Source organism: Phascolarctos cinereus, unplaced genomic scaffold, assembly GCF_003287225.1.
Source record: "Phascolarctos cinereus isolate Bilbo 61053 unplaced genomic scaffold, phaCin_HiC Scaffold_5;HRSCAF=322, whole genome shotgun sequence".
Classification (NCBI taxonomy): domain Eukaryota; kingdom Metazoa; phylum Chordata; class Mammalia; order Diprotodontia; family Phascolarctidae; genus Phascolarctos; species Phascolarctos cinereus.
The window spans coordinates 128856124-128881791 of NW_027555958.1; the positions used below are offsets into that span (position 1 = coordinate 128856124).

Sequence of the window (25668 nt, forward strand, 5' to 3'; positions counted from 1 at the left end):
AGGCCTTAGAAAACAGGACCAAAAGCAGTGAGTGGAAGCTAAGAGATGCAAATTTAGATATGATTTCAGGAAACACTTCTAAACACTTCGAGGTGCTCCAAAATAGAGTGGGCTGCTTTCTCAGGTGGTTGGTTTTCTTTTGATTGGAGGTCTTTAAGCATAGATTTTATGACGGCTTGTTGAGATGATATAATGGCAATTCCTTTGGATATTAGTTGGATTGATTGTCTACTGAGAACCCTTCCAATTGTAAAAGTCTGAGTTTTTTTGACTTCCCATTTCATCCTCATAACCACTATATGAGCAGAGCTGAGCACTACTGATGCTCTCTCTTATCCCTATTTTACAAATGAGGAAACTGAGGCTCAATGGCCTTAAGCGACTTGTCAATGGTTACCCAAATAGTAAGTGGCAGTGTTGTTTCACTTCTGTCCGACTCTTTGTGAACCTATTTGGGGTTTTCCTGGTGCATACTGGAGGGCTTTGCCATTTTCTTCTCCAGGTCATTTTACAGATGAGGAAATGAAGGTAAATAGAGTTAAGTGACTTACCCAGAATCACACAGCTATCTGAGGCCAGATTTGAACTCAGGGAGATGGGTCTTCTGATTCTAGGCCCAACACTCTATCCACTGTGCCACCTAGCTACCCAAGTGTCCATAGTGGAATTCATATTCACATCTCTTCCTGACTGTAAGTCCAGCACTAATGACTCCATCATCCCTATCATCTCTGTTGTCCTAGCATTCTTATTGCTGTGACTTCCTCTAGGAGTTGGCTAACTGGTGCTTAAAAATGCATTCCCTTTGGCTTTCTCTCAGGTTTCTCCTCAGCTTCTTATCTTATGTCCTTGGACAGTGTTCCTTACACTTTTGTTTTGCTCTTGACAGATAATCCTGACTATGAATTAGCTCCCTGATTTTCAATGTTGGCCTGGCCATTCTCTGTCTCAGATTTTAGATCTTGTTTTTGGTATCTCCAAGCCCTGGTGTGTGCCTTGTTCTTGAGAGGCAAACTATGATGCTGAATGAAACTTAGAATCACAGATACTGTAAAGTCATTTTGTCCAATTCCCTTATTTTACAAATGAAGAAATAAGTCTTGAGAGGTTAAATGGCCTGAGCATTCACAGCTAGTTAAAACAGTTAAATTTAAATTAAGTAACATAAAATTTAGCTAGTGCCTTTTGTATTATCTCATTTGTTCCACAGAACCACTCCCTGAGACCAGTACTACAGATTTTGTCATCCCTGTTGTATGGCTAAGGAACTGATACCAGACTATTAGATTAACTGACTTTCCTGTGGTATGTTTAATTCAACACTCTTCATTGCATATCTACTATGTACTGGGCACTGGATATTAAAAAAAAAAAATTCCTGCCCTCAAGATGCTTGCAATCTAAAATAAGATGTACATATGTAAATATAATGTATTTAAAAGTAATAGAAGGTAATTTCAAAAATTGCTAATTAATTGGAGGATCAGGTAAGTGTTCCTTTAGGAGGTAGCATCTTAGCTGTGCTTAGAAGGAAGTCAGGAGTTCTATGAGGTTGCGGTGAAGAGGGAATGCATTTTAGGCCTGGAGGACCAGCTGTGCAAAGGCAGAGAGATGATAGGTGGTCACACAACCAGTAAGTTCAGTGTCAAGTCTAGGATGCTAATAACTTCTCTGCATTGATTCTTGCTTGTGCCACACAATCTCAGTTTTACCACTTGGTGACAGTATACAACACGAGTACCATAAGCATAGTGTTCTTTCTCCCAGATGGAGTCCAGTATTTAATTTCACTGCCTCTTACATCAGGTCAGTCTTGATAATGGTGCTAGACATTTGTGAAATTTGCCTGGTCAGATTACCTTTGTGTTGAGATAAACTTCAGTAAAATTAGGGATGGCAGTGCTGCTTCTATGGAAGCTGCTGATGGACTACTTTTACAAAAAAAAAAAGGTGAGGAACATTCTCTTCCCACTAAAGCAATTCGTGCCCACTTCAGTGAGAAATTTGGGCATGTGGATATAGCCATATGCTAGTGTACAGGGCAAAGTGTCATTTAAAGATTGACCCAGGATTGGTATCTTGTTCCCCAACAGCTACCTCAGTGGATGACTAGGAAAGTAATATGCCAAAGATGGAAACCCTATTTTCTTAAAGTCTTATTAATGCAAAATGCAAAAGACTGGAGAAAGGACTCTGACTTAACCACTTTGGGCTATCCACTACTCTTATTGAAGAATAAGGCACCCAGTCATCTGAGAAATAGCATTTGCTTCAAATTATATACCATTTGGATAGAAATACTATTGGTTTAATAAGCTTATACTGTGTTGTTAGGATCCTGCCCCTCCCTTAATACCAGGTTTGTCTGAAACTGCATGTTCTAGGGATACAACTTTTGCTGAATATGGGAAATTCTTTCATCGCTACCTGTGTCTTGGTGCAGTTTGTCTGCTTCTTATTCAGAGGAGAGTCTGAGTGCAGGCATGCACCTTAGGGCCATGAATAACTCCATTTTCTTTGACCATTTTCTCCAGGGTTGGGCAATTAGAAGAGAATATAAGCAGAGTAAATATAAGAATATCCCAGGGCCCAGACTGTGTTGACCTGACTCCTTGACACGCCCTCAAATCTCACCTGATATTCTCTGAATCTGTCTTCACACCTGATCCCTGAAAATCAATAAAATTGTAGCTACTACATTCGTCTGAAGATGCACTTGCTTTGAAAATTCATTTATCTTTACTTTTAAATGTCAGTATTTCAGCTGTGGGTAGAAATACCATCAGACCAGCTTGACTGGTTCTACCTGCCCTCATTAGTCAGTGAGGTGGAAGAGCCACTTGTATTTTCTCCTGTCTGTCTATCTCTGTCTCTGACAGTCTATCTTTCTGACTGTCTCAGTCTCTGACTGTCTGTCTCTGTCTCTGACAGTCTCACTGTCTGCCTGACACTGCCTAGCTCTGTCTATCTCTGCCTTACAGTCTCTCTCTGTGTGTCTCATGTATGTGTGTGAAATGTAGCCTAGCTAAAGATGAAATACAGTTGTCCCTTCCACATCGTGGGGGTTAAGGGTATGCCCTGCCGTTTGAAAAAATCTGTGTAAAATTTTTTGGCCCTGCCTTCATATAAAGAAGTCTGAATTTCTTTCTTTTCTTTTATGGGGTATTTACAGTACCTTATTATAAAATTTGGGTTAACTATTTGGTCATTAGGCTCTGTGTCACTGGCCTCCCATAAAACTACCCCCAAATACCTATTTAATTTCTTATGCCAACTTGCAATATATTGAAATTGCAATGAGGGAAGTCATGATGTGGAAGATAATAGCAATAGAGATAACAATTAGGACAATTAGGGGTGATTTTGAAATTATCCCATTTTCCTTGGAGTCTTTTGTAGCTCAAAATATATTTTGCATATATTGTGTATATTGTAGACAAAACATATTTTGTCTAAAATTCTACAAGCACATTTGTGTTGCCCAGGTTGTGTGGATACAGGATTTATTTTCAACGCTAATGTAGGTCCTAGAATTTTTAACTGGAAGAGATTTTAGAAATGATCTAGTACCCCCTCTTCCTTATTTTACATAGGAGGAAAGAAAATCCCCTGCCCTAGTGAAATGTAACATATATAAATTTATTTAATATGACAAGGTTACTTTCTATGATGGAACTCTAAAGAAATTATTAAACTATATTTACTGATTATAGTTCTGTATTGCTGGCAGTAGATCATCAATGATTTTTACCCAGGCATGTGTATTTGGCCATCTGCTATTAGATGAAGTTGAAAAGACATTTCTTTATCTCATTTAATATTTTTTAAACAATTCCATTGGGTAAATTGGTTTTAAAAAATAATATCACTTGTTTTTGGTAATATACCTAAACTTTGATAGATTAAATTCAATTGTTATGAGTGTTCCTTCAATGCAGATTCCTTCAAGTGCAGATCTCAAACTGTCCCTGTCTTGTGAGTCCATGTTTTTATGTTTCCTATGCCCATGTTGTGGGTACAGCATTATTTTGGTTACAAAATAAGAGTGTGGCGAAAATATATAAAATTAATGTGTCTTTATTAATTTTAAACAAAATTACTTTTCAATGATCATCATTTCTTATTTGCCCTAGTGTAGCTGTGTAATTTGATAGACTAAAGGCAAAACTTTAGAGGAGATTTAACTTTTGTGACTATTGTTTGACATTTGAATTCTGATCTATTACATTTTCTTAGCAGTTTATTGTATCCTTTGTTAAAAGGTTTATTTTAGGCAGACATTTGTATTATGCTTTCCTATTAACTCATATAAAGACGGTAGATTTAAAGTTAATTTAAATTAATGCCCCATGCGCAATGAAATAATAGTTCTATGCTTCTTGATGGGAGGAAGATCATCCCAAATTTAATGGACAGTTGAATATTTAAATGAACAAATTTATGTTTCTGATTTGAATTCACAAGGGAAATGATTATGTTTGTGAGTATTCTTGAAGGTCACCAAACATCTGAACTAATCATTTATTCCAAGTCCATTTGGTTTGACATACCCCCTCCCCCATATGTTTTGCCTCATACTTCCCTCTTAACTTTTAAAACTTTGTTTCTTCCAAGGGAAATTTAATTTGAGCAAATGAAATGAAAATGGTCTGTGTCTTTAGTTAAATGGAAGCTTGTTCTATGCAAACAGAAAAGAAAGATAACTCTGTGTGCTCATAGTCCTCATATTCAGTAAGATAATTAAGAACTACACAGCTGCTCTGGAGAAAGGGGGGGCACTTTCTGGAGGACACTGCAAATTAAAATCTAACACAGTATGGCTGTCGTCCACTAATTATTCTGAGCCATCCAAAGCACCTAGGGCCACTTCCCGGTTCCCTGCCCTACACTGGCTTAGGGAATATTGATTTAATGTTGGAGCCACAGGTCTGCTTCATTTTACTTTGACTTGTCCCAGCATTTTATCAAATTATGTGCCTTCAAAAAAGGTTCAGAGTTGAGTATTCATCTCTGATGACTACAGAGAAATAGGCGCCATTCCCATGTTCACACAGAGAACTACTGTCAGCTCTGTAACTAAATTCCCAAGGCTCTATTTTTCAAAGTGCCAGATGCACTGGCAGGCCACATCTCAGGCCCACAGCATCTCCTCCTGTGTGCCTCTCCTTTTGAGTGAGCAGTTTAGGAACTTAAATAAGGACTGGTGGTAGATGCCAGATTGACATTTGAGTTTTTAGGTGAAAGGCTTGTAATGTACTTTATATGCTTCATCATAGTGGAGGGCATACATTTGCAATGATTGACTTGTTTTTTGAGCTGATCACTTATCACCATGGAATTAGCAGTCTTTGAAATACCTTTTCAGAGGCATTTTTTTTTCTTTCAAAACCCTTTCTATTTACATGTTTTTTAAATTTGCCTTCAAAATTTTCTCACTCTTAACCCATTGAGAGGGCAAGTAATATGGTATCAATTGTACATTTGAAATCAAGCAAAACATGTTTCTATATTATCCATTTTCTTAAAACAATGAGCCATGATTTTCTTTGTTAACTAGACCATTGCTATAAAACTAAAGATCAATCCATAACATCTTAGGACTTAGAAAGGGATTAATCTTCTACATTTGACTGTTGAAGATATGGTGACTCAGAGAGCTTGCCACACAGCTGAGACTGGAGCCCAAGGGTCCTTACTTCCAGGCTGTGCTCATTGTACAGAAGTGTCCATTATGCAGATGACTAAAGTGGCTCAGAGGATAAAAGTCTGGGCTTGGAGTTAGAAAAACCTTGAGCTTGACTGTTGATTCAGGCATTTATTAGCTGTGTGACTTTAGGGAAGTCACTTAATGCCCTCAGGCTGTTTCCTTAACTTTAAAATGAGACGATTTGATTTCTGTGATTCCTTCCAGTCCTAAATCTGTGCTCTTGTGATTTGTGAATATAATCCCAGATGCGGCTTGTGTATCTTATAAAGTGAATACACCTTATTCGGTATTTCCAGATACCCCAGAGTACTCTTCAATTTCAGGCAAGTATGAGCTTGAATTTTCTTCAAGGAAACCCTTATCTGAGGAATCTTCATTTTACCCTGTATCTAATAGAGAACAATTGAAGCTTTTTGATAGGAGGGCCAACATGGATACTTAAACTTTGGAAGATTATTTTGGTAGCTATGTGATAAATGGATTGGGGGCAGGTAAGAGAGACTCAAAATAGTGAGATCAATTAGAAGGCCGTTGAGTCCAAGTGAGAGGTGATAAAGGCTTGAAATAATGTGGTGACCAAGTATGGAAAATGGAATAAAAGTGAGAGATTTTATGAAGAATTCACAAGAATTGTTAAATGATTGCATTAAAAGAGAAAATAATTAAGGATGACATTAAGGTTCTAAACTCGGGTAACTGGAAGGACAATTCAATAAAATGGGAAATTTCCAAGGAAGGGCCAGTTTAGAGGGAAGCAGCTAAGATAATGAATTCTGTTTCAGACATGTCTGTTTTGAGAAGCCTGTAGACATCCTGTTGGAGATATCCAAAAGGGAGTTCATGGTGTGAGTTTGAGGTTCAGAATAGATAAAATGGATATATAGAAGAGAAACATTAGGGCTAATAAAGTATTTGTGGGAGCCATTCATGTAGAATTAATTGAAACCAGAAGAAGTAATGAGATCACCAGGAGAAATGGTAAAGAGAGAAAACCACAGAGGCAAGCCATCTAAGTTTAGGGGACTAGATGGGATGATGATCCAACAAGGGAGACTGAAGAGTTCAGACAGAGGAAGCAATGCTTAATATACTGGAAAGAGTAATTGTGATTAGAGATGCTAAGTTCAAGTCAGTCCCAGGCCTGGGTATGGGACAGAGACCACTTACTCAAAATTAAGAACAAAGACTTAGAAACCTTGAAAGCAGAAAGGAGTTGATTGCTTTGTCATGAGAAAGGGTACTGCTCCTAGTTGCCACTGTGGGCCAGGAGAGTCCTAGTTGGTTACAGAAAGGAAGCCTTATTTTATACCCTAATGCAAGCTCCTCCTCCCTAACCTCCTTACCCTTATCCCACTGGTTTGGCTTTCAGGGGGCACAATCTATTCACGGGTACACAATTTTGCCCAGAGACAAGAAAAGGCAGGAAGTTTTTCAAGGGCAAGAAGTTCAGGTTGGGGGTAGGGCTATTCTTTTTGCTAAATGCTTAACTGAGGTGGGGGGCGGGTTTTGAAAGCAACGATCAACAACTATTAACAAGAACTATTGACCCTTTGAGGAGGCTTCACTTCTGAGAGAGATCGTCTCTCACACCTGCCACTTCCAACCTGTGTGACTTTGGGCAAATAATAATCTTTTTGGACATACTAAAAATGAGCAGATTAGACTAGGTAGCCTTTTAGGGTCTCTTCTAGCTTTCAGTCTTTGATCTTATGCAGTAAGAGAACCAGGAAAGAGTCCAAGGGAGGTGTGTTTTTCTAAGAGAGTAGGAATGGTCAACCATGTCGGATGTGGCAGAGATATCAAAAGGATGAAGAATGAGAAAAGGCCATATGTTTTGGTAGTTAAGAGATTACCTGTAATCTTGTAGAGAGCAATTTAAGTTCTCATTTTATGACATAACTCAAATAGTGACTCAGTCCTTTCATGTTCATATTGAGTAGTAGCATAGTGATAAGGTGAATGTATTCCTTTCTTTAGTTTTGAAGCATTAGATATCTTGAGAAATATAAGAAAGCAATACAGTTCTAGTTAATTGTTCTTGGGTAGGAAATACCAGCATTACAGAAATATCATAGAAATTGGAATATGTTCATACTCTTTTTTGTTAACTTAAAAAAAAAAACCCTAACCCTAAGTTTAAGGTTTTAGCCTTGTGAATAGATACAAAAATACCAAAATTTCAACATATGCTGTTTGCCAACCTCATATTGGTTACGGGATATAAAAAAGGCAGAATTACCAGTTATTGAACATTTCACCAATGGGAACTCTGTGTTACCTGGAGGTCCTGAATTTCACAGATGGAAACTTGAAGTTAAGAAGTTAGACTGGGAAGCATTATAGAATCTTAATGTGTTTACTGTACTAGTAGAAGGAAAAAAGGAGACAGATAAAATGAATGAAAATGATCTTCAGCATAGTTTGTCTTAATTATACTTTGTTGCATTTTAAGTCTTGGGAAATTAGTAATCTTTCTAGAATTAATTATTTATTAAGCATGGTGCTTGATTAACTGGAATTCCTTACTTGATCACCATTCCTGATAGAGTTTATTATGAAATCAAATAAATCCACCTCTTTTCCACCTGGAATAAATAGTTTTCCCACATAAGTAAGCAGTTGTCTTATTTTATGGGTGGATTTTACAGGTTTGCTTTGTTCCCCTGTTTCAACAAATAGCTGGGGCTGACCCATTTATTTTTCACTGACTCTTCTGGTTGTTATTGCCAATCGCATGCCTGATGTCTAAAATTAACATTGAATCTGAAGGAAGGCAATTAAAGCCATTTGTCTTCCAAATGAGTCAATGTAGGAACCACTGGTAGTTTAAATTTATATACTGAGGGCACTTAAGCAATTAAAAATGGTAATGGGTGCCCAGAAGGCATATTTTGCAAAGCAGTGAGTCATTTTAGAACCCTGACAATAAACTAAATTTTGTGAAAAACTTTTCCTTTCCATTGTATGTGAATATTAGTTTCATAGTGCTTTTTAAATTTTATCTATTGTAAATTTATTTTTTTTTCCTGAGGACAAGTATAGAAAGGATAAATTTAAAGTTCTAGACGCACAAGTTATCTGTAGATTATAAACAAAAGCACTTACTGGCAACTCTTCCATACCTCACTGAGAAACTCTTGGCCAGTGACACTAACATTTCTGCCTATGACATAGCATATAATAACATTTACATTTTTATCATAATTGTCAAAATGATGCTGAATGAAATTAATCCTCAGCATGTGGGACAGAAGTAACCCCCATTTCTTTTTAGGCTATGAAATCCACCATATCCTTAATATTTTGTTTCCTGTAAAGTAAGCTAAGAGATCTCAAGCCTGTACACTTAGACCTCCTCAAAAGAAGAAACATAACAAGCAAATTACTTGAAAGGAATTGGTATATTTATTTTTCTCATTAGGTCCACTGAGTGATTATAGTAGTTCTACCTATTTCCTAAAATGCTTAGGCCTATAGGCTAGTACCTATTTCCATGGTTTGATTCAGCTCACTGTAGAATATGCTTCTAAAGAAAGCCATTAAAAAAACCCAAACAAACCAAACCAAATAAGCAGAATTTATCCTCCTTGACTGCCTCAGACACTCTCACAAATTAAAATTAAATGTCCAATATGATCAATTGACTAATGTTATGGGAAAAAATATACTTGTTTTCAAGAGGCCAGGGATGGAGATATAGAAGGAAAAACCCAAATCATGTAGGCTAATCTTAATTACAAGATTACTTTGCCCTCTAAACCAGTAATACAATATGAAATAAAGTAAGCCCATCCCATGCTTACATGCTGTGTTGTGACCCTGAATGAATTTCTGTTTGGACTGAGTTAAGGTCAGGAACATTAAAACTATTTTATAGTAATTGAAATAATATTTCACTTGAATGAAACTGTAATTATGGCATCAGACTTACTTTCTTACATTTTAGTTGGTATCAGATCCCAATAAATTACAGTCTGTTCTAAGAAAGAGACAAACGAAATTAGGGTGCGTGTGTACACAGTTTAATTTCTCTCAAACCGGCTTGACATGGAAGTTCAGTCCAAAACTGGGCCCCCATTAGGGGTCCAGTTCAGAACTGGCTCGATTTGGGGGTACAGGGTTATATGCCCTTCTAAAAGTAGGTGTTCCCAACGGTACCAATCAACCCTGATTGTTCGACATAGGGGGAGGTGGGTTACAATAAAATGAGGTCTTGAGTACATGACTTATGCCACTTAATCCTTGTCAGCAGAGACTGATATCACACCCTCCCCCCCAATCTGAACCTAGGAAATACCATCCCCAGTCTTGGGCTATCTAGGCAGGAGAATCTGTCTCCACCCAAATCTGAGCAGATTAAATCAATTCAGGCCTGGATTGGAGTTTGACCAGGATAAGCTTATTATTAGTAATGTCCTTGTGAAGAACTTTTCAGAAGGGGGCAGGCTGAGGGGAAGCTCTGAGAATCATTTTTCACGTTAGTCTTGCTGTAGGTAATTTGTATATCAGGGAATTTGAAATATACATTAACATTATATTGCCTTTCCTAAATAAAATGACATCATTTTGGTTATATCATGCAGGATGGAATTATATCTTCACTTTAGTAGCTTAATTTAGTTATTTCTGTGAGGGGGATGCACTACTGGAGGGAATTGACTTAGAGAAATTTGAAAAGCCCATTGATAGTTGGGATGTTTGGGAGGAGAGTGAAGAGTTGAAGTTGAGAACTGTTTAACAAGACACTTTGAAGATATATACAATATCCTTAGTAGTATTTCTAAAATATTTTGAAAATTTAACTCTTCTGGAAATTAACAAAAGGCTTCTCTCATTTCCCCTAGGAGGCTGTACTTTTGATGATGGTCCTGGAGCTTGTGATTACCATCAAGATCTATATGATGATTTTGAATGGGTGCATGTTAGTTCTCAAGAGCCTCATTATTTGCCTCCTGAGATGCCTCAAGGTAAGAGCCATTGTGGTTATAACTATGTTTGGAAATGAGAGAAGTGATTATTTCTCTCATATTAATAACTAATTATTGAATTAGAACCAAGGTTTTTCACTTTTTCTACTTCCTCATCCAGAAATCTACCAGTCTGGAAAATCTTTGGCAAAGACTTAAGATCTAATCAAAGACAGTAAAAGAAATTCTAAATTTAGGGAAATGGGTGGATTCCTGCTCATTGTGTTTACTCAGACAAGTCTGGGAAAATGTGGATTCTCCCTTTTGTCAGACTGGTGATATGGAAATTCATAAGTCTTTTTGACCAAGATTTGTATTTTCACTGTTACCTCAAGACCCTCATTCTCTCGTTAATTGTTAACTAATTAGGGTTGATTGCCACTCAGAAATACTCACTCTTCATATCAGCATATAAGCTGGGAGCCCACTGCCATGAGGAGTTTTTGGCATCTGAGAGTGCCACTGACCTCTCTTATTAATAGAATGCTAGCATCATTAATAAAATGATTAATTACCTAGAAATTATATCTCTCAAACTTTTAAAATATCACAGAAATACATAGTTTGGTGTGTTCTTTGTTTTTTTTTTTTAATTCTAACAGCCACACCCATTTATTCCTAGTGATAATGTGAGATGTATTTGTATTCCTTGTGGAAGCTTTAATGTCTTGATATAACTTTTGCCTTATCTTGACAAGCCTCAAATATTGCTATATACACCTTATGAGTGGCCAATAAATGCTTGCTAACTGGCATTATCTCATGGGGGAAGTGTAAGAGAAAATATTATTCATATTATATTTAAAGAAAACATTGACATCAGCAGAATTAGTAATAGTATTGAGTTGATCAGGCTTGCAATTTAGTCCCTTTTCCTACTACATTATGCAGGCTGAATTATTTAATATTAGATTTGGTGTGAAAAGGAACCTTTGTCAGTTACATAACAGTGTAAATCCAGAAGGAAGTTAGGCAAAAGAAAAAAAAATTTCTGGCTGAAATCTCTTTTGCCTCTATATCCATACTTTGCCAGGTATAGTTATTTTGGTGTTAAAAAAACTAAGCTTTGAATTGGATATTTATGATATAATGAAAAAATACACTGTACTTAGAGTATAAAAACCTGATTTTATTTTGGTCTCAGCTCTAACATTATTAACTAGCTTTGTGACCTTGAGAAAATTCTTAGACGTAGAAATAGTCTTTACTGTCTCCTGTTCCATATTCCACCCATCCTCCTACACCAATACCTCATTGTGTTGTGATGACCCTGGATTGTCAAAGACTGTGCCAGTTGAATGTAAGCTTTGGGAGATTGTACCCTGTTAGAAAGGTTTTTGCACATATGCCCAGTTAGAGACTGTGTCTCTTCTGAGGACAACCTAGGCTGAGAGTAGAAAGATTCACTGCCAGTAGGCTGACTGACTACTTGGTAATGAATTCTTTGGCCATGACAGTTCATAGAATAAGATAAAACTCAAGTTCCTCTTTATCTTATGTGTCTTCCTGCTTCTATAATGGTGGTGGTAGAGTGGCAGAAAAGGGGACTAATAGTCACACTTATTTTAGGCCATATATGATACCTTAGTTATTGAACTATTGGAATGCTACTAGCAGAGAGAAATCACATAAATCTTGACATTCTCACTATGAATGAAGCCAGAATGTTGGAAATAAAAGGAAAGATAGCGTACAGGTTCTCTTCAGGAAAGCAAACAAAGGATTTGGCAGAGTTTGTGTTATCTTTAGTCCAAAGGCAACAAGAAACACCATATTTGAAACTGCTGTTACAACATGACAGTTCTCTGATTGTTGGGCTAAAGAGGAACTTACCAACAAAGATCACATTCAGATTGCTTCAGTATATGCCTTAAAATGTGTAGCAGGATAAATATCCTATTGAACTTATCAAAAGCCTCCAAAGTAAACCACTATTTGTATTAGTGACCTCAAATAAATATAAAAGTGGGCACAGAGGAGGATTGTGAAAAATGTTGGAAAATGTGGCTGAAGAATAAGAAACAAAAGTGACTCAAGGCTTGTTGACCACACAGAAGCCATGTCTGTATTTATCATAGATACTTTTTAAAGAAGAGAGGAAGAAGACTTTGGAAACAGCAAACACCAAATAGCAACATAAAAAATAAAATCTGAAGAAATGCTTGCTTATCCATGTTGGAGTTATCTCTGCCTCAGTTGTATGTGCTCAGGTAGATCACAGACTTACTGAGGCAAATACCAAAATAAAATGTCAAGCTTGGAGAAATAGAATAACTGTATTGATGATGTGTAGTACAGTAAATCAGTTTTTATGTAAGCTCTTGATGCCAAGAAATGGAAAATGACAAAAGTATAGACATAGAACACAGCCTGTTGTGTAAATTTTTTGAGGAGAGTGATGGTTTCATGTGTGTCCAGTGTCCAGCACAGTACCTGACATTGTTTGTTTGCTGATTGATTTTTATCATTTTCTAAGAAAGTTTATCTTCTATCATTCAGTTGTTACAATAAACAGACCCAGAGAACATAGAGAAAGATTTAGTCAATAGACTCTTGAGTTCTTTGAAAATGGGGAGAGATGGCAGTTGATGGCAACATTAGCTTGGAATATAAACTTGTTTGTAATATTTCAGTGCCTCTGGAATCTCTTTAAAACTCTTAAGTTTCAAATAAGCTTCAGATCTTCATTGATAGAAGACATTTTCTCTCCTAAAACTGATGAAATGACAGGTCTAGTTAAAAATGAAATAGTTAAATTTGAGTGAAGGATAATTCATTTAAGATTGCTTTTGAGAATTACTCCTGCCTTCTCACCCTCACCCCCCAAAAAAAGCCCCAAAGTAAAACAAAAATACAAACCCAAGAACAAGTAAAACCTGAAATGGAAATTTTAAAATTTCTGCTCTTTAATCCCACCTTGTAAATAAGCACAGAAAAGAGGTCAACTTCCACAGAATTACTTTACCAATTCTTCTTTCCTTGTGGTGATAAAGCTGACAATAAAATGAGTGAAATCTGCATTCTTTTCTAACTATTATTTGCTATGGGTGACTAGGCAGGTATTGGTTGCTGAAGCTAGATTGAGCCATCTTTCCTTTGCAAAGGAAAATAATTTCACCGTGATTCTAAGATCCTTTGTTTCCTACGTTGTCAGCAGACTTATTTTGTACATAGGTTTGTTTCTCTCCTTCAATGATACTTAACAATGTTTTGCTGGTATAGTTTAATTAGAAAAACCCTTACAATTTTTCAGCATCACTATTTTCTCTGGTGTATTTAGCTTGAAGTATTAGGACAAAATTAAAAGGGGAGAAGGTTGGAACATGCACACATTTTGACTGTTCATCATCAGAGAATAATCAGAAAGATGTTGATTTATGGAAATGTTGCCATTGTTAATTACTACTGAATAACTGAAGAGGTCCTGACTGGCTCAGATGACCTTGATGACTCACCTTTGATGAACAACTTAATTTGTGGTTCCTAGATAGGATGATATGCTGAGAAAATGAAAGTGCTTGAAATTCTGCTACATCTTCCAATTAATAGGACATTAAGTAATTAATCATGCAGAGGAAGATAAAAGGTCATGGCCATTTTATTTTTACCTACCCTAACTTCTGTTCAAAAAAAAAGGTAGAGAAAATTTTCTCTTTTTTTGGAAACAATCATTCCTTCTTTCACTCAATTTCTTTCATCGTGCCTTTGTTATGGTGACTGAATACTGTCTTTTGATGTTAACTCTAGAAGGTAGATATTTTAGACTTAAATCTTACGAGGCGATAGATGACTTAAAGCAATTGTACTTGTTATAGTATCCACTTTTATACAGCAGAACCTTTCAGTTTTTGATTGAATAAATTGTGATATGCTAATTAGTTCATGGGATAGCAAGAATGAACCAGATAAATGTGAGAGATGATTCCCTCCAGCAAACATTTATCAAATGTTTACTATGCACAGGTCACTATCCTGAGAGCTGAGGGTACAAAGAGAAAAGCAAAAATGAAAATCATTCCTCTCCCCTCCAAGAACTTGTTCTCTACCAGAGAAAAACTCTACATGCAGATAAATAAATATTTACAAGCTTAATGCTGTCTATTTCTATGGAAAAGTTGCTAATAACCTGGCAAACTCTGCTTAGGAGGTTGGCTTGAACTGAAGTGGTGAAATTGAAGAACATTTTAGACATGTAGTCATCCTGTCCTTTTGAATGGAAGCCAAAGATGGGGTGTCTTAGAGAATAGCTTATAGGACTGTTGGGTTAGACAGATACAATACTTATTTTTTGAGTCATTTGCATTTCCATTAGTATGTCTTGTCACATTGTCCCCCACCAAAGCCCTATATAAACCCGGGGAGCCTAGAACCCTCCTTAATTCAAAAATATTTGGTCCCCACCCACCCACCCAAATCCTTTATTACTTGTCCTCACTACTGTATCTCCAGAGTTAATCTTTTTCCTTCTCCTACCTTTTCCCTTCTTTCCCTTATCTCTGAAGGTATATGGAGTGTGTCTGTTCATTGCAATCCTTTCTCCGCATCTGTACAGGAGCAGAGGAACAGGCTTCTGAGCTCACTAGCCTTCCTTGCTACTGTTGGACTGAGACTAAGCCATGACCTTACTGAACTCTTTTTTCTTGGGGTTGCAAGAACTCCTGGGTCTGGAAGCTGTTATTTGTCCATATAGTAATGTGTAGGTGTCTATATTTACTGCCCTAATTTGTATATTGAATATTAGCAAACCTAGACATCTCTGTGCCCCAACTCCCTTTATTGGGGAGCTTTTTGGTTCTATCTGATCTTTCCCCCATCTAGCAGATCTCTAATTAGTAGTAGAGGCTAAGGCCCCTGGCTCCAGGGAGGGCCTTGTGGGATCCATAGCCTTCCTTAGACCCATTGATCTGCATCTCTGGGAAAGCTCATGCTATGAGACAGGTTTACATTCTCATTTGTTGACTAGTATTCAGCATCAGTGTTCTAGTTTGCCATTTGTGTTGCATTAAAAATTGAGTATAGGGGGGAAAGGGGTTGATTTGATTTTATAATCTTCAGTTGACTTCTAGATCTGAAAATCTATGTACTTTTCTTACCTCATTAGATTGTGGTCAGACTAGATAAGATAGGATAGGGAACTGAATTTGTAGTCAGGAAGATACAGGTTCATATCTTGTTTAAGATACTGTGTGATACAAGTTCTGTTAATGTTTCTTAGTCTCAATTTTTTAACTGTGGAGTATACTAGCTAGCCTCTAAGGTCCCTTCCATCTCCTAAGGTATGATCCTGTAATCTGCAATTTTAGTGTTTAATCACGGAAGAACATACAAATGGCAACTTATAGCAATTATATTATTGATTGTCTGGTCCCCTCAATGCTCATGCCTTCCTCTGAAATTATCTCCTGTTTATCCTATATATCTTGCGTGTACATAGTTGTTAAGATGTTGTCTTCTGCATTAGAAAGTGAGCTCCTTGAGGTCAAGGACCATGTTTTTACCTTTCTTTCTATCCTCAGCACTGAGCAGAATGCTTGGCATGTAATAAGTAGCTAAACCTTTCTGATTTCATGCTAAGGTCAGTAGTTCTTAAACTGAAGTCCTTTTTTCTGATCTTTATGTTAATTGCATCTCCCAGTCACCTAGTGTTACAACCTCACTCATTTTTAACTCTTTTATTTACTTTGTCCCTGTTGTCTAGTTAGTCACCAAGTCCTGGAAATACAGACTCAGTGGTATTTCTTATATCTCTGCAATTCTCTCTAGTCATATTATCACAATTCTCATTCAGGCCCCCATGTGTTTGAGCTGGTATCTCTTCTCCATTCTGATCTTTTTTTTTGGGGGGGGTAGGCATTTGGGTTAAGTGACTTGCCCAGTATCACACAGCTAGTAAGTGTTATGTGTCTGAGGCCGGATTTGAACTCAGGTCCTCCTGAATCCAGGGCTGGTGCTCTATCTGCTCCATTCTGATCTTAAAATAGGTTCCAAAATAATCTTCCTAATGCATAAATGACTATACCATTTGCCTGCTCAAAATCCTTTTATCTTTAGAATAAAATACAATTTCTTTAGTCTGGCATCTATGGAAATCTGGTTCTAGTTGACATTTCTAGCTGGATTCTTCATTGTCATACTATAATCATACTGTACTTTTAGATGTTCTGGTTTCTTGAATTTTACACAAGCTGTTCCTTTTTCCTAGAAAAAACCTTTCTCACAGGATCACAGCATCTCAGAATTAGGAGGGACATCAGGGGCTGTCTACTTCAATTCAGGCCTGAAAAAATTCTTTACTACAACACATATGACAACTGGTCATCTAGCTTTTGGTTTTAGAAAGTCAATGAAGGGCAAATGTACTATCTCTAGGCAGTCCTTTGTACTTGTAGATAGTTCTAATTATTGGGTAAATTTCATATATATTTCATATATATAGAGATGTATATTGGGTAAATTTCTCATATAAACACATCCATATACATACACAAGGCAATTGGTATTAAGTGACTTGCCCAGGGTCACACAGCTAGTAAATGTGAAGTGTCTGAGGCTGGATTTGAACTCAGGTCCTCCTGACTTCAGGGCTACTTCTCTATCCCCTGCACCACCTAGCTGCCCCTAATTTCCCCACTATTAAACTTTACAAATCTGCCTCTGCCACTTTGATTCTAGGTCTTAGGTTAAATCTCTTGGGTTAAAGAGTTAAAATCCAATCCTTTTTTCCCACATAACCTTTTAAATACTTGAGTATAGTTGATGTACCTTCCCTGATTTTTCTCTTCTCAAAGTGAACCATCCGTAGTTCTTCTAACTGATTGTTATATAAAATGAACTCAAAGTTTTTACCACCTGTTTATTCTCCTTTCCACTCTATCCAGTTCATCAATATCCTTCTTGTAGTGCCCAAAACTGAACATAGTATTCCATATATGTTCTAAGGTGGTCAGAATATATTTGAGTTCTTGCCTACTTATTACTCAGAGGTTTACCTCTCAATAAACAGTATGATAGAATTAGCTTCTTGCTTGCCATTTTGTACCATTTACTCATATTAGGCTTGCAGTCCTCTAAAGCCTATAGATTGCATGCTACAATCAAGAAGGACCCTGGTTCAGGAGTCAGAGGACCAGGGTAAGAAACCTGCCATGGATGTTTACTGATAGCCAATGAACATTTATTAAGCACTTATTGTATTTTAGGTGCTCTGTTACCTATGTGACCTGGAACAAGTCATTTTCATTCTCTGAGCCTCAGTTTCTTCACTTATAAAATGAGAAGCTTATACTTGATAGTCCTTTAGATTCTTTCCAGCTCTATATCGGTGACCTTATAATTGTTTTCAGACTTCTGTCTTACTATGACTCCTCCTTTTTGTCATTTTTAAGTCCAAATACATTTTTTTTTACTAAATTGAATCTATTAAATTCACCCCAATGTTCTTGGTTGTGGAGGTCTATTTGGTCATGAGCCTGTCTTCTGGTTATGTATGCAATTCTCCCAGACTTGTACAATCTGCAGATTTGTAAAATACATAATGAATTCAACACATTACTTTGAAAGCTTTCTTGCTTATCCCTTTTTTTCTGAACATATTTCTGTTCTTTGCCTTTAAAAATCATTTTCTTTTTTGTTTGTAGGCAAACCTATCATTAGCTTTTCTCAAACTCTGTAAAAAAGAAAAATGCAATCACTGTAACAAATAAGCACAATCCAATAAAACAAACCATACATTTTTTACATCCAAAAGGGATTGTCTAGTTGCATAGCATGAATCCATCATTTTTCTGTCAGGAAGTGGATAGTATCCTTCTTCATCCATCCTTTGGAGTTATGGTAGATGATTGAATTGGCTGATTCTTAAGTCTTTCCAGGTTCTTTTTCTCTTTACAATGTTGTTGCTGTATGAATTGTTCATTGATAAAAATGTTGAATAGCATAGGGACCAGTAAGCACAGATCGCTGAAACAATCTACTAGAAACTGCTTTCCAAGTTTTCATCTGGCCATTAATAACTAATCTTTGTGTCTGGCTATTTACATATTTCCAAATTCGTCTGAAAGTATTATTTTCTAATACCATGGCCCCTTTTCCCCAAGGATAGTGTGAGGTAACTTTATTAAACACTAAACACTAAAAATCAAACAAGCTAATCTATATCCATAGCATTATGTAATCTATAAACTTAATAACCTTGTCAAAAAAAGGGGGTGACAGATATGGTTAGCCTGGCATGATTTAATTCTTTTTGGAACGTACACACTGGTTCTCATTCTGTTAAATCTCTTCTTCTTTCCTTAAGTTCCATTTTGATGGTCATATTCTTTATTAAATTGTCTTTGAATCTCCTGGCAATTAATAGGCATTTAATAAATACTTATTGATTATTCCTCTTCATCAACCCCTTTGGAAGTGAAAGTAACCTCTCTTTCCTCAGATTTTGTTGTTGCACTCTTGTATCACCTTTGTCATGACCACAGGTCTATAGTCTCATGTTCCCAGTAAACTGTTAGTTCCTTGAGGGCAGAATCTATTATTTTAAAAAATGTGTACATAGTATGCAGAATAATATCTTAAATGCAATAAATGTTTCAAAAGTTTGTTGGGGGTACATTGTTATCCTCACATAAGGATTCAATAGTCCATTTATACTCGGAATGAATGTTGAAGTTGGGCATAAACCATGAAGGAGAGAACATAGATAAAGCATGATTGTAGATGGAAAGGGGAAAGTGTCCAAGAAATTAGGCAAAGAAAGAAGTTCCCCTGTTGAATTGTATATTACCCATAGTAATCCTTTCAGATGATCACTGTGTCTTGGATACTTGCCCTCAAATCAGACTTTTGTGAGTGTCAGTGCTTGAAACTAACTGTGATTTAAAAAAAAAAAAGGAGGGCAGGATGGAGATCATTTGCATTTAGAATAGTGCTAACATAAAAATCCAAAGATATGGTCTTTGCAGATCTTGGATCTGCACAAGACCTTTAGAGACTCCACTAAGTATATATCAGATCTCCAACTAAATCTCTATTAGAGGCTTAAACAATGTATGTACTTAACTGAGGCAGCTAGGTAGCACAGTGTATAGAATTAGAACTGGAATCAGGAAGACTTGAATTTAAATCTTGCCTCGGATGTTATCTATGTCACCCAGGACAAATCTCTTAACCTCAATTTCCTCATCTTTGAAATTGAGATAAGCATAACAACTATCTCCAGATGTTGTTGTGATGTAAAAATGAGATAATATTTGCAAAGTGTTTTGAAAAACTTAAAAGCACTATAGAAATGCTAGTTATTATTATTTGTTGTCATTGTTAGTATTTAGGTGTTTGAATAGGTGAATGAATGTTAAACCTTAAATGTGTGGCTCATGTGGTTAAAGACTCCAGTCATTGTCCCTTTTAGATAGTTTCCAGACTTGGCTATGTAGACTTGATCTTTGGAATCATTGTTAGCATTTGTTTGACTTCTATAAAATGTGTTTGTTATTTTTTTACCCAGTAATCTCAGGTAAGCAGTGTCTAATGAGTAGCTTTTGGTTTGTATTCATCCAAAGTTGTTCAAATAGTAGAAAGAATGGAAAAATAATACTTTATTAAACTAATTGTTTTAATATTGTTTTTTTAAAAGTTGTATTCATCAGTTTTGTTTTGACATTGCAAACAATTACAAGTAACTAATTTCGTGAGAAGTTTCTTGCAAAATAAACCAGTTAAGTAAAATTTATAAGTAGTGGTCGCAGCTGAAAGTGCGTAACACATTTCACACCCATAGTAGACCTTCCTTGTTCAGTCATTTTTCTTTCATGTCTGACTTTTCATGACCTTCATTTCAGATTTCCTTGGCAAAGATACTGGAGTATCTTTTGTGGTTTACCATTTCCATCTACAGCTCATTTTACAAATGAGAAACTGAGGCAAACAGGATTAAGTAACTTGCTCGGGGTCACAAAGCTAGTAAGTGTCTGAGGCCAGATTTGAACTCAGCAAGAAGAGTCTTTCTGACTTCAAACCCTGCGTTTTGCCACCTAGCTGCCCCACCTCTCTGTTTAAAACAAATGAACAAAAAGCCCAACAACCACACATCAGAAGTCTATTTTCTCTTCCTTTCACCTTCCACTCCATTAGGAGAGAGAGAGAGAGAGAGAGAGAGAGAGAGAGAGAGAGAGAGAGAGAGAGAGAACGAGAACACAAATGTCTTGTAACCAATGCACATGGTGAAGCAAAACAAATTCTCTTGGTATATACATAAATGTATGGATGTCCATATATGTGTATATAAGTGTGCATATATACGTGCATACATACATACGTACATATATATGATTCTAAATTATAACTCCATCACCTCTTTGTAATGGATAATATGTTACGCCATTGGTCCTGCAGTCATGAAGGCTCATGGTGTTGACTGTATTTCTTATAGCTTTTAAAGTTTGTTTTTACAGTGTTGTTACTGTATCATTTATTCTCCTGCTTATTTCATTCTTCACAAGTTTCTAAAAGTCCTCAAAATTGTTCATTTTTATAATATTGATGTTATGGTAAAAATTATTCTTCAGGTTCTGCTTACTTTGTACATTCACTTAGCATTCTTTTTGAAATCATCTTTTTTTTTTCATTTCTTGCAGCACAATATTACTCAATATTTTCCCCTAATTTTTCTTCTTCTATTTTTGTCCAAAACAATCTTACCTTAAAGTCCACCTTATTTTCTGTAAAGAAAAGGACTTACTTTACTTACTGTCTCACTTTTAGCTTTCTCTTTCTTACCTTACCCCTTTATGTAGCTTTCCTTCTCAACAATTTCTGATTATCATCTTTCCAGAAAGTATTAGCCATATTAGGGATAAATTGAAATTCAGACTGAAAGTAATTTGTTATTTTTTCTTTGATTCAAAAGAATTTGTAGGAAAACTGTGGCCTTTTAGATTGGAGGCTTCCATTGAAATTAATTAGAAATGGGATGCAACATTGATGAATCAGAACCCAAAGACTGTCATTGGAATCCTCCAATAATTGGATTTCCCCCTCTAACACTCCATTATTGGAGAAATAGGCAAATTACAAGGAAGAATAGCCTTAGGTTCTGGCAAAGACTTATTCAATACCAGCTTTCAGAGAACAGCTTTGTGGTCAATTCATATTTATCCCAGCATCTAAAGGCCTCCAGTGATAATTGATGTCCATTATTGGTTCACAGAAGAACTATACAATCTTCAGTCCTTCACACACACGTGCGCGTGCGCGCGCGCACACACACACACACACACGTGATTATTTTACATTTATTGCACTCTATATGTAGCAGAAAAAATGTGATTTGGAAAGATTTTCTACAGTAGAGACAATTTTTAAAAAATTTGGCCCTTCTTAATTAGGAAATACTCTAAGTATTCTGATAATTAAGAATTTACTGTAATTAGAAAAGCTAGCCAGATAACTTAAAAAGATTTTCCTTTGCTTACATGTAATAGGCAGTTTATTTTCAGGCATATTTCATTTTAAAATTGTATGACTTCCAGAGTTGTTTCTATTATTAATAATAACAATAATTTTTATGTAGTTCTTTACAATTTAGCAAAACACTTTATTCCTTCTTGCTTGCCATGAGTATAAGTCCTCATCTTTTACACCTGCACTATATGGAAAAGAGTAAAGGAAATATACAGATGTGGGAGGAATGAGTGTGGGGAAGGAAGAAAAACATAACCCAAACCTTTTTTTGGCTGAAAGCAACCCCTGGGCTACTGTCGACCCTGGACTTATATGGAGAGGAATTTTATACACAGAACCTAACTGAGATGAAAACTTTTAGAACTCTTGGATATTTTGCCAGAATGCTGTGTTTGCAGGAAGGCTAGTGACTGAAATCACCCAAAATGTACATGGCACCTGTGTCCCATTGAAGTTACCATTGCTATTTTTTCCCTCCCAGTTTTTTAAATGCCTAATTAAATTTTGGGTGAAATTCTTTGGAATTGCTCTTAGATGATATTTAAAATTATAAAGACATTAAAATGCAACTTCAGTCTAGCACTTTATATATTCACTAATTCTCTTCAAATTTTTTTTTGCTTAAAGTAAACATACATAAGGACAGTGCTATTTGTAATTATCAGTATAATTAATCTGAGCATTGTTAAGGTAGGAGAGCATTCCGGGCATGGGATACAATTAGAGAAAATGCCCAGAGTTGAGAGATGGAGTGTGTTGTATGTGGGGCAGCTAGCAGGCCAGTGTCACTAGATTGAGGAGTACACAAGGTGTAAGAAGACTAGAAAGGTAGGAAAGGGCTAGGTTCTGAAGGCCTTTGGATGCTAAACAAAGCATTCTATATTTGCTTCTGGCGGCAGTAGGAATGATTGCCAGGTGTCACGCTGAATGTCTACCACTTCATGCTGTCTCTTCATAGCTAGCCTCCTCTGGTGAGACCTCAGACTTTGTTTCTTTCATCTGCTTCCAGTGTGTCCCTTGAGGAAAGGCTGCTAGGGGCCAAATTGGACATAGCTGGTTTTTGTTTTGGAGAAAAAGAATGAAACTGTTCTTCATAATACTTACCTTTTATTTGCCAAAACTTTATGTATTATATGGTGGCATGTATTCATCATATGTAGGATGACATGTCTAATGGTATTAAGTAGTGAAGAGCAAAGAATTACTGATAACATTTGAAACTAGAGGCACATTATAGTTTTAGAAGCTTTTGAATCTGAATATTTAGGTGTCTTGGTATGCCAAGTTTATAGTGAGGAGGATGTAGGTTCAAATCTAACCTCTGACACTTGTTGGTTGTGTGTGACCTCTGCACAAATCATTTAGCCTTTGAGGTGGCACAGTGAATTGAGAGCTATACCTGTGGTCAGGAAGACCTGAGTTTAACTATGTCCTTACCTGGGTACTTATGTGACCCTGGCCAAGTTATTTACCTTCTGTCTTCTTCAGTTTCCTTAACAGTAAAATGGGGATAATAATAGTACCTACCACCTAAGGTTGTTATGAGGATTCAATGAGATATTTAGAAAATGTTTAGCGCAGTGCCTGACCCTTAATAACTGCTTGTTCCCTTTCCTCCTTGCTCCTCATGCAACTTTTTTTTTTGAATTTAAATACTAAGCCATGATCCACTTTGATGAAATGAAATCATGGTGACCAAAAAGCAGAAACTCATCCTGGATTCTCCTATTGACACATTGGCTAGATTTCACTTTGTTTTCCCTTATATTTACCCCAGAGAAATTTCTTTTCTCCAGGGAAAACAGCTATCGTTTATTAAGGCAACATTATGTGTGTAGCATATTGAAATTTTGAGTGTGAAGGGAGTTTTTAGAAGTTGATTTACCACTTCTAGTCTGTCATCTGCCTCTCAGAACCTTATTTGTCCATTTAAATTAGGGGGAAAACATTAGCAAGTAACTTTCTAAGTGGCCATAAGTTCTGAAATCTCTGCAACCCACTGCTGACAGTTACTTGACAACAAAACTACCTTGTGGAGAGCTTGAAACCATGGGGAGGCTTTAAGGTGGTGGAATGAAAGCTTGGGAATATAGTACTGGTATTAATTGGTTGAATTATTGGCATTCAAGAGTCAATTAATCTGTTACTTAGAGGTTGGTATTGATGAGCCCTAAGTCTTGTGTTCCATATCTGGTACAGACAGGTTAACTTTAATCTATTGGGTAGCCAAGGACCCTCTCACTAATTTCTATCCCAGCTGTCATTCTTATGTTTGTTTGCATGTCATCCGGGATGAATTAAGTAACAGAGTTTAAACATCCATATCACCTCTTTTGGGAAAATATCTGAAAGCACAAAAAACTAGGTTCCCCCCATTTTCTTAGAGCATCCCCCAAAGTTAGAATCTCTAGAATTGGACAGAACCTTAGAGGTCACTGAGTCTAGCTTGATGCAGGAACTTCTAAACCAGGAATTCTTTTTAAAAAAAGATTAATTACATTTTAATTAATATTTAATTAGTGAAAATATGCCTTCTTTTTCCCTCTCTTCTCTCCGATTGAGAAAGAAAAGAAAAAAGCAAAACTCCTGCTTTATATATATGTATAGTCAAACAAAAATCTCCCCATTGGCCATCAGACTAGGGATTCTTAACTTTTTTGTGTTTGCCTGCCCCCTTTGGCTTTCTGATTAAGTCTATGAACTACAGCTCAAAAATGGTGTTTTTTGAATGCATAAATTAAAATACCTAGGATTACAAAGGACACCAAAGGTTACTGAAAGTAAAGATAGAATTTGAAATTTCCCACCAAAGTCCACTGATCCCTCTGAAATCCATCTACATACCTGTTTTGGGGCATCCACTGACTCAGGTTAAGAATGCCAGTTTTAAACATTGTGCTCTACTGTGATATCCTTTGGGAAGCAAGGGTCACATTGATGAGACATTATAGTAGGACCCTTTGAAATACTCTAAAAATGAAGCATATTTTATTAGCTTTTTTATACCATAATACTGTTTCTTCCTAAGATTAGAAAGCTTCAGATGGATATATCCTACCCCTCTGTGTCTTTCTGTAGTAAAACTCCAAACGTTGTTTGAGAGAATTAGTTGTCTTGAAGGGTTACTGGGCTTTAGGACTTCCCGTGTGATATTGTATCTACATGCAGTGATGTTTCTGCTTTTCTTTGATTTACTTGCATAATTTTTTGCTCTCTGAATGAATGTTTTCTGCCTGTTTGTCTAAGCAAACTTTTTGGAAAATATATATTATCCCCTGCTTAAGCACATGTGACAAGGGAAAAGAAACCTTGGTACAAAGGCCATTTGTTGCTGAGAATTAAATGCTTTCCTAGTTAGTTTGGAGTAAAAGTTTAAAAATATTTTTCAACACATGGCTTTATCCACAATGGGTCCTTCAGGAATAGAATTATGGGCAGTTTCATGGTGTTCTTTCCATCTACATTCTCATGAACCTATTGGTGCATTTACCTTCAGCTCCAAGAAGAGGGTTTATTTTACTACATTTGGGTAGCAGT

The 25668-nt window shown here is 36.4% G+C and overlaps 1 protein-coding gene across 8 annotated transcripts in view; it reads left to right on the forward strand.

The window, feature by feature from the left end:
* PTPRK (protein tyrosine phosphatase receptor type K) overlaps nucleotides 1–25668 on the forward strand; it is a 745494-nt gene that overhangs the window by 170427 nt on the left and 549399 nt on the right. For all 8 annotated transcript variants that reach the window (XM_078155151.1, XM_020987018.2, XM_020987017.2 and 5 more), the window contains exon 2: nucleotides 10552–10674. In XM_078155151.1, the coding sequence (XP_078011277.1) occupies nucleotides 10552–10674 (123 nt within the window). The remainder of the gene's footprint in view (nucleotides 1–10551; nucleotides 10675–25668) is intronic.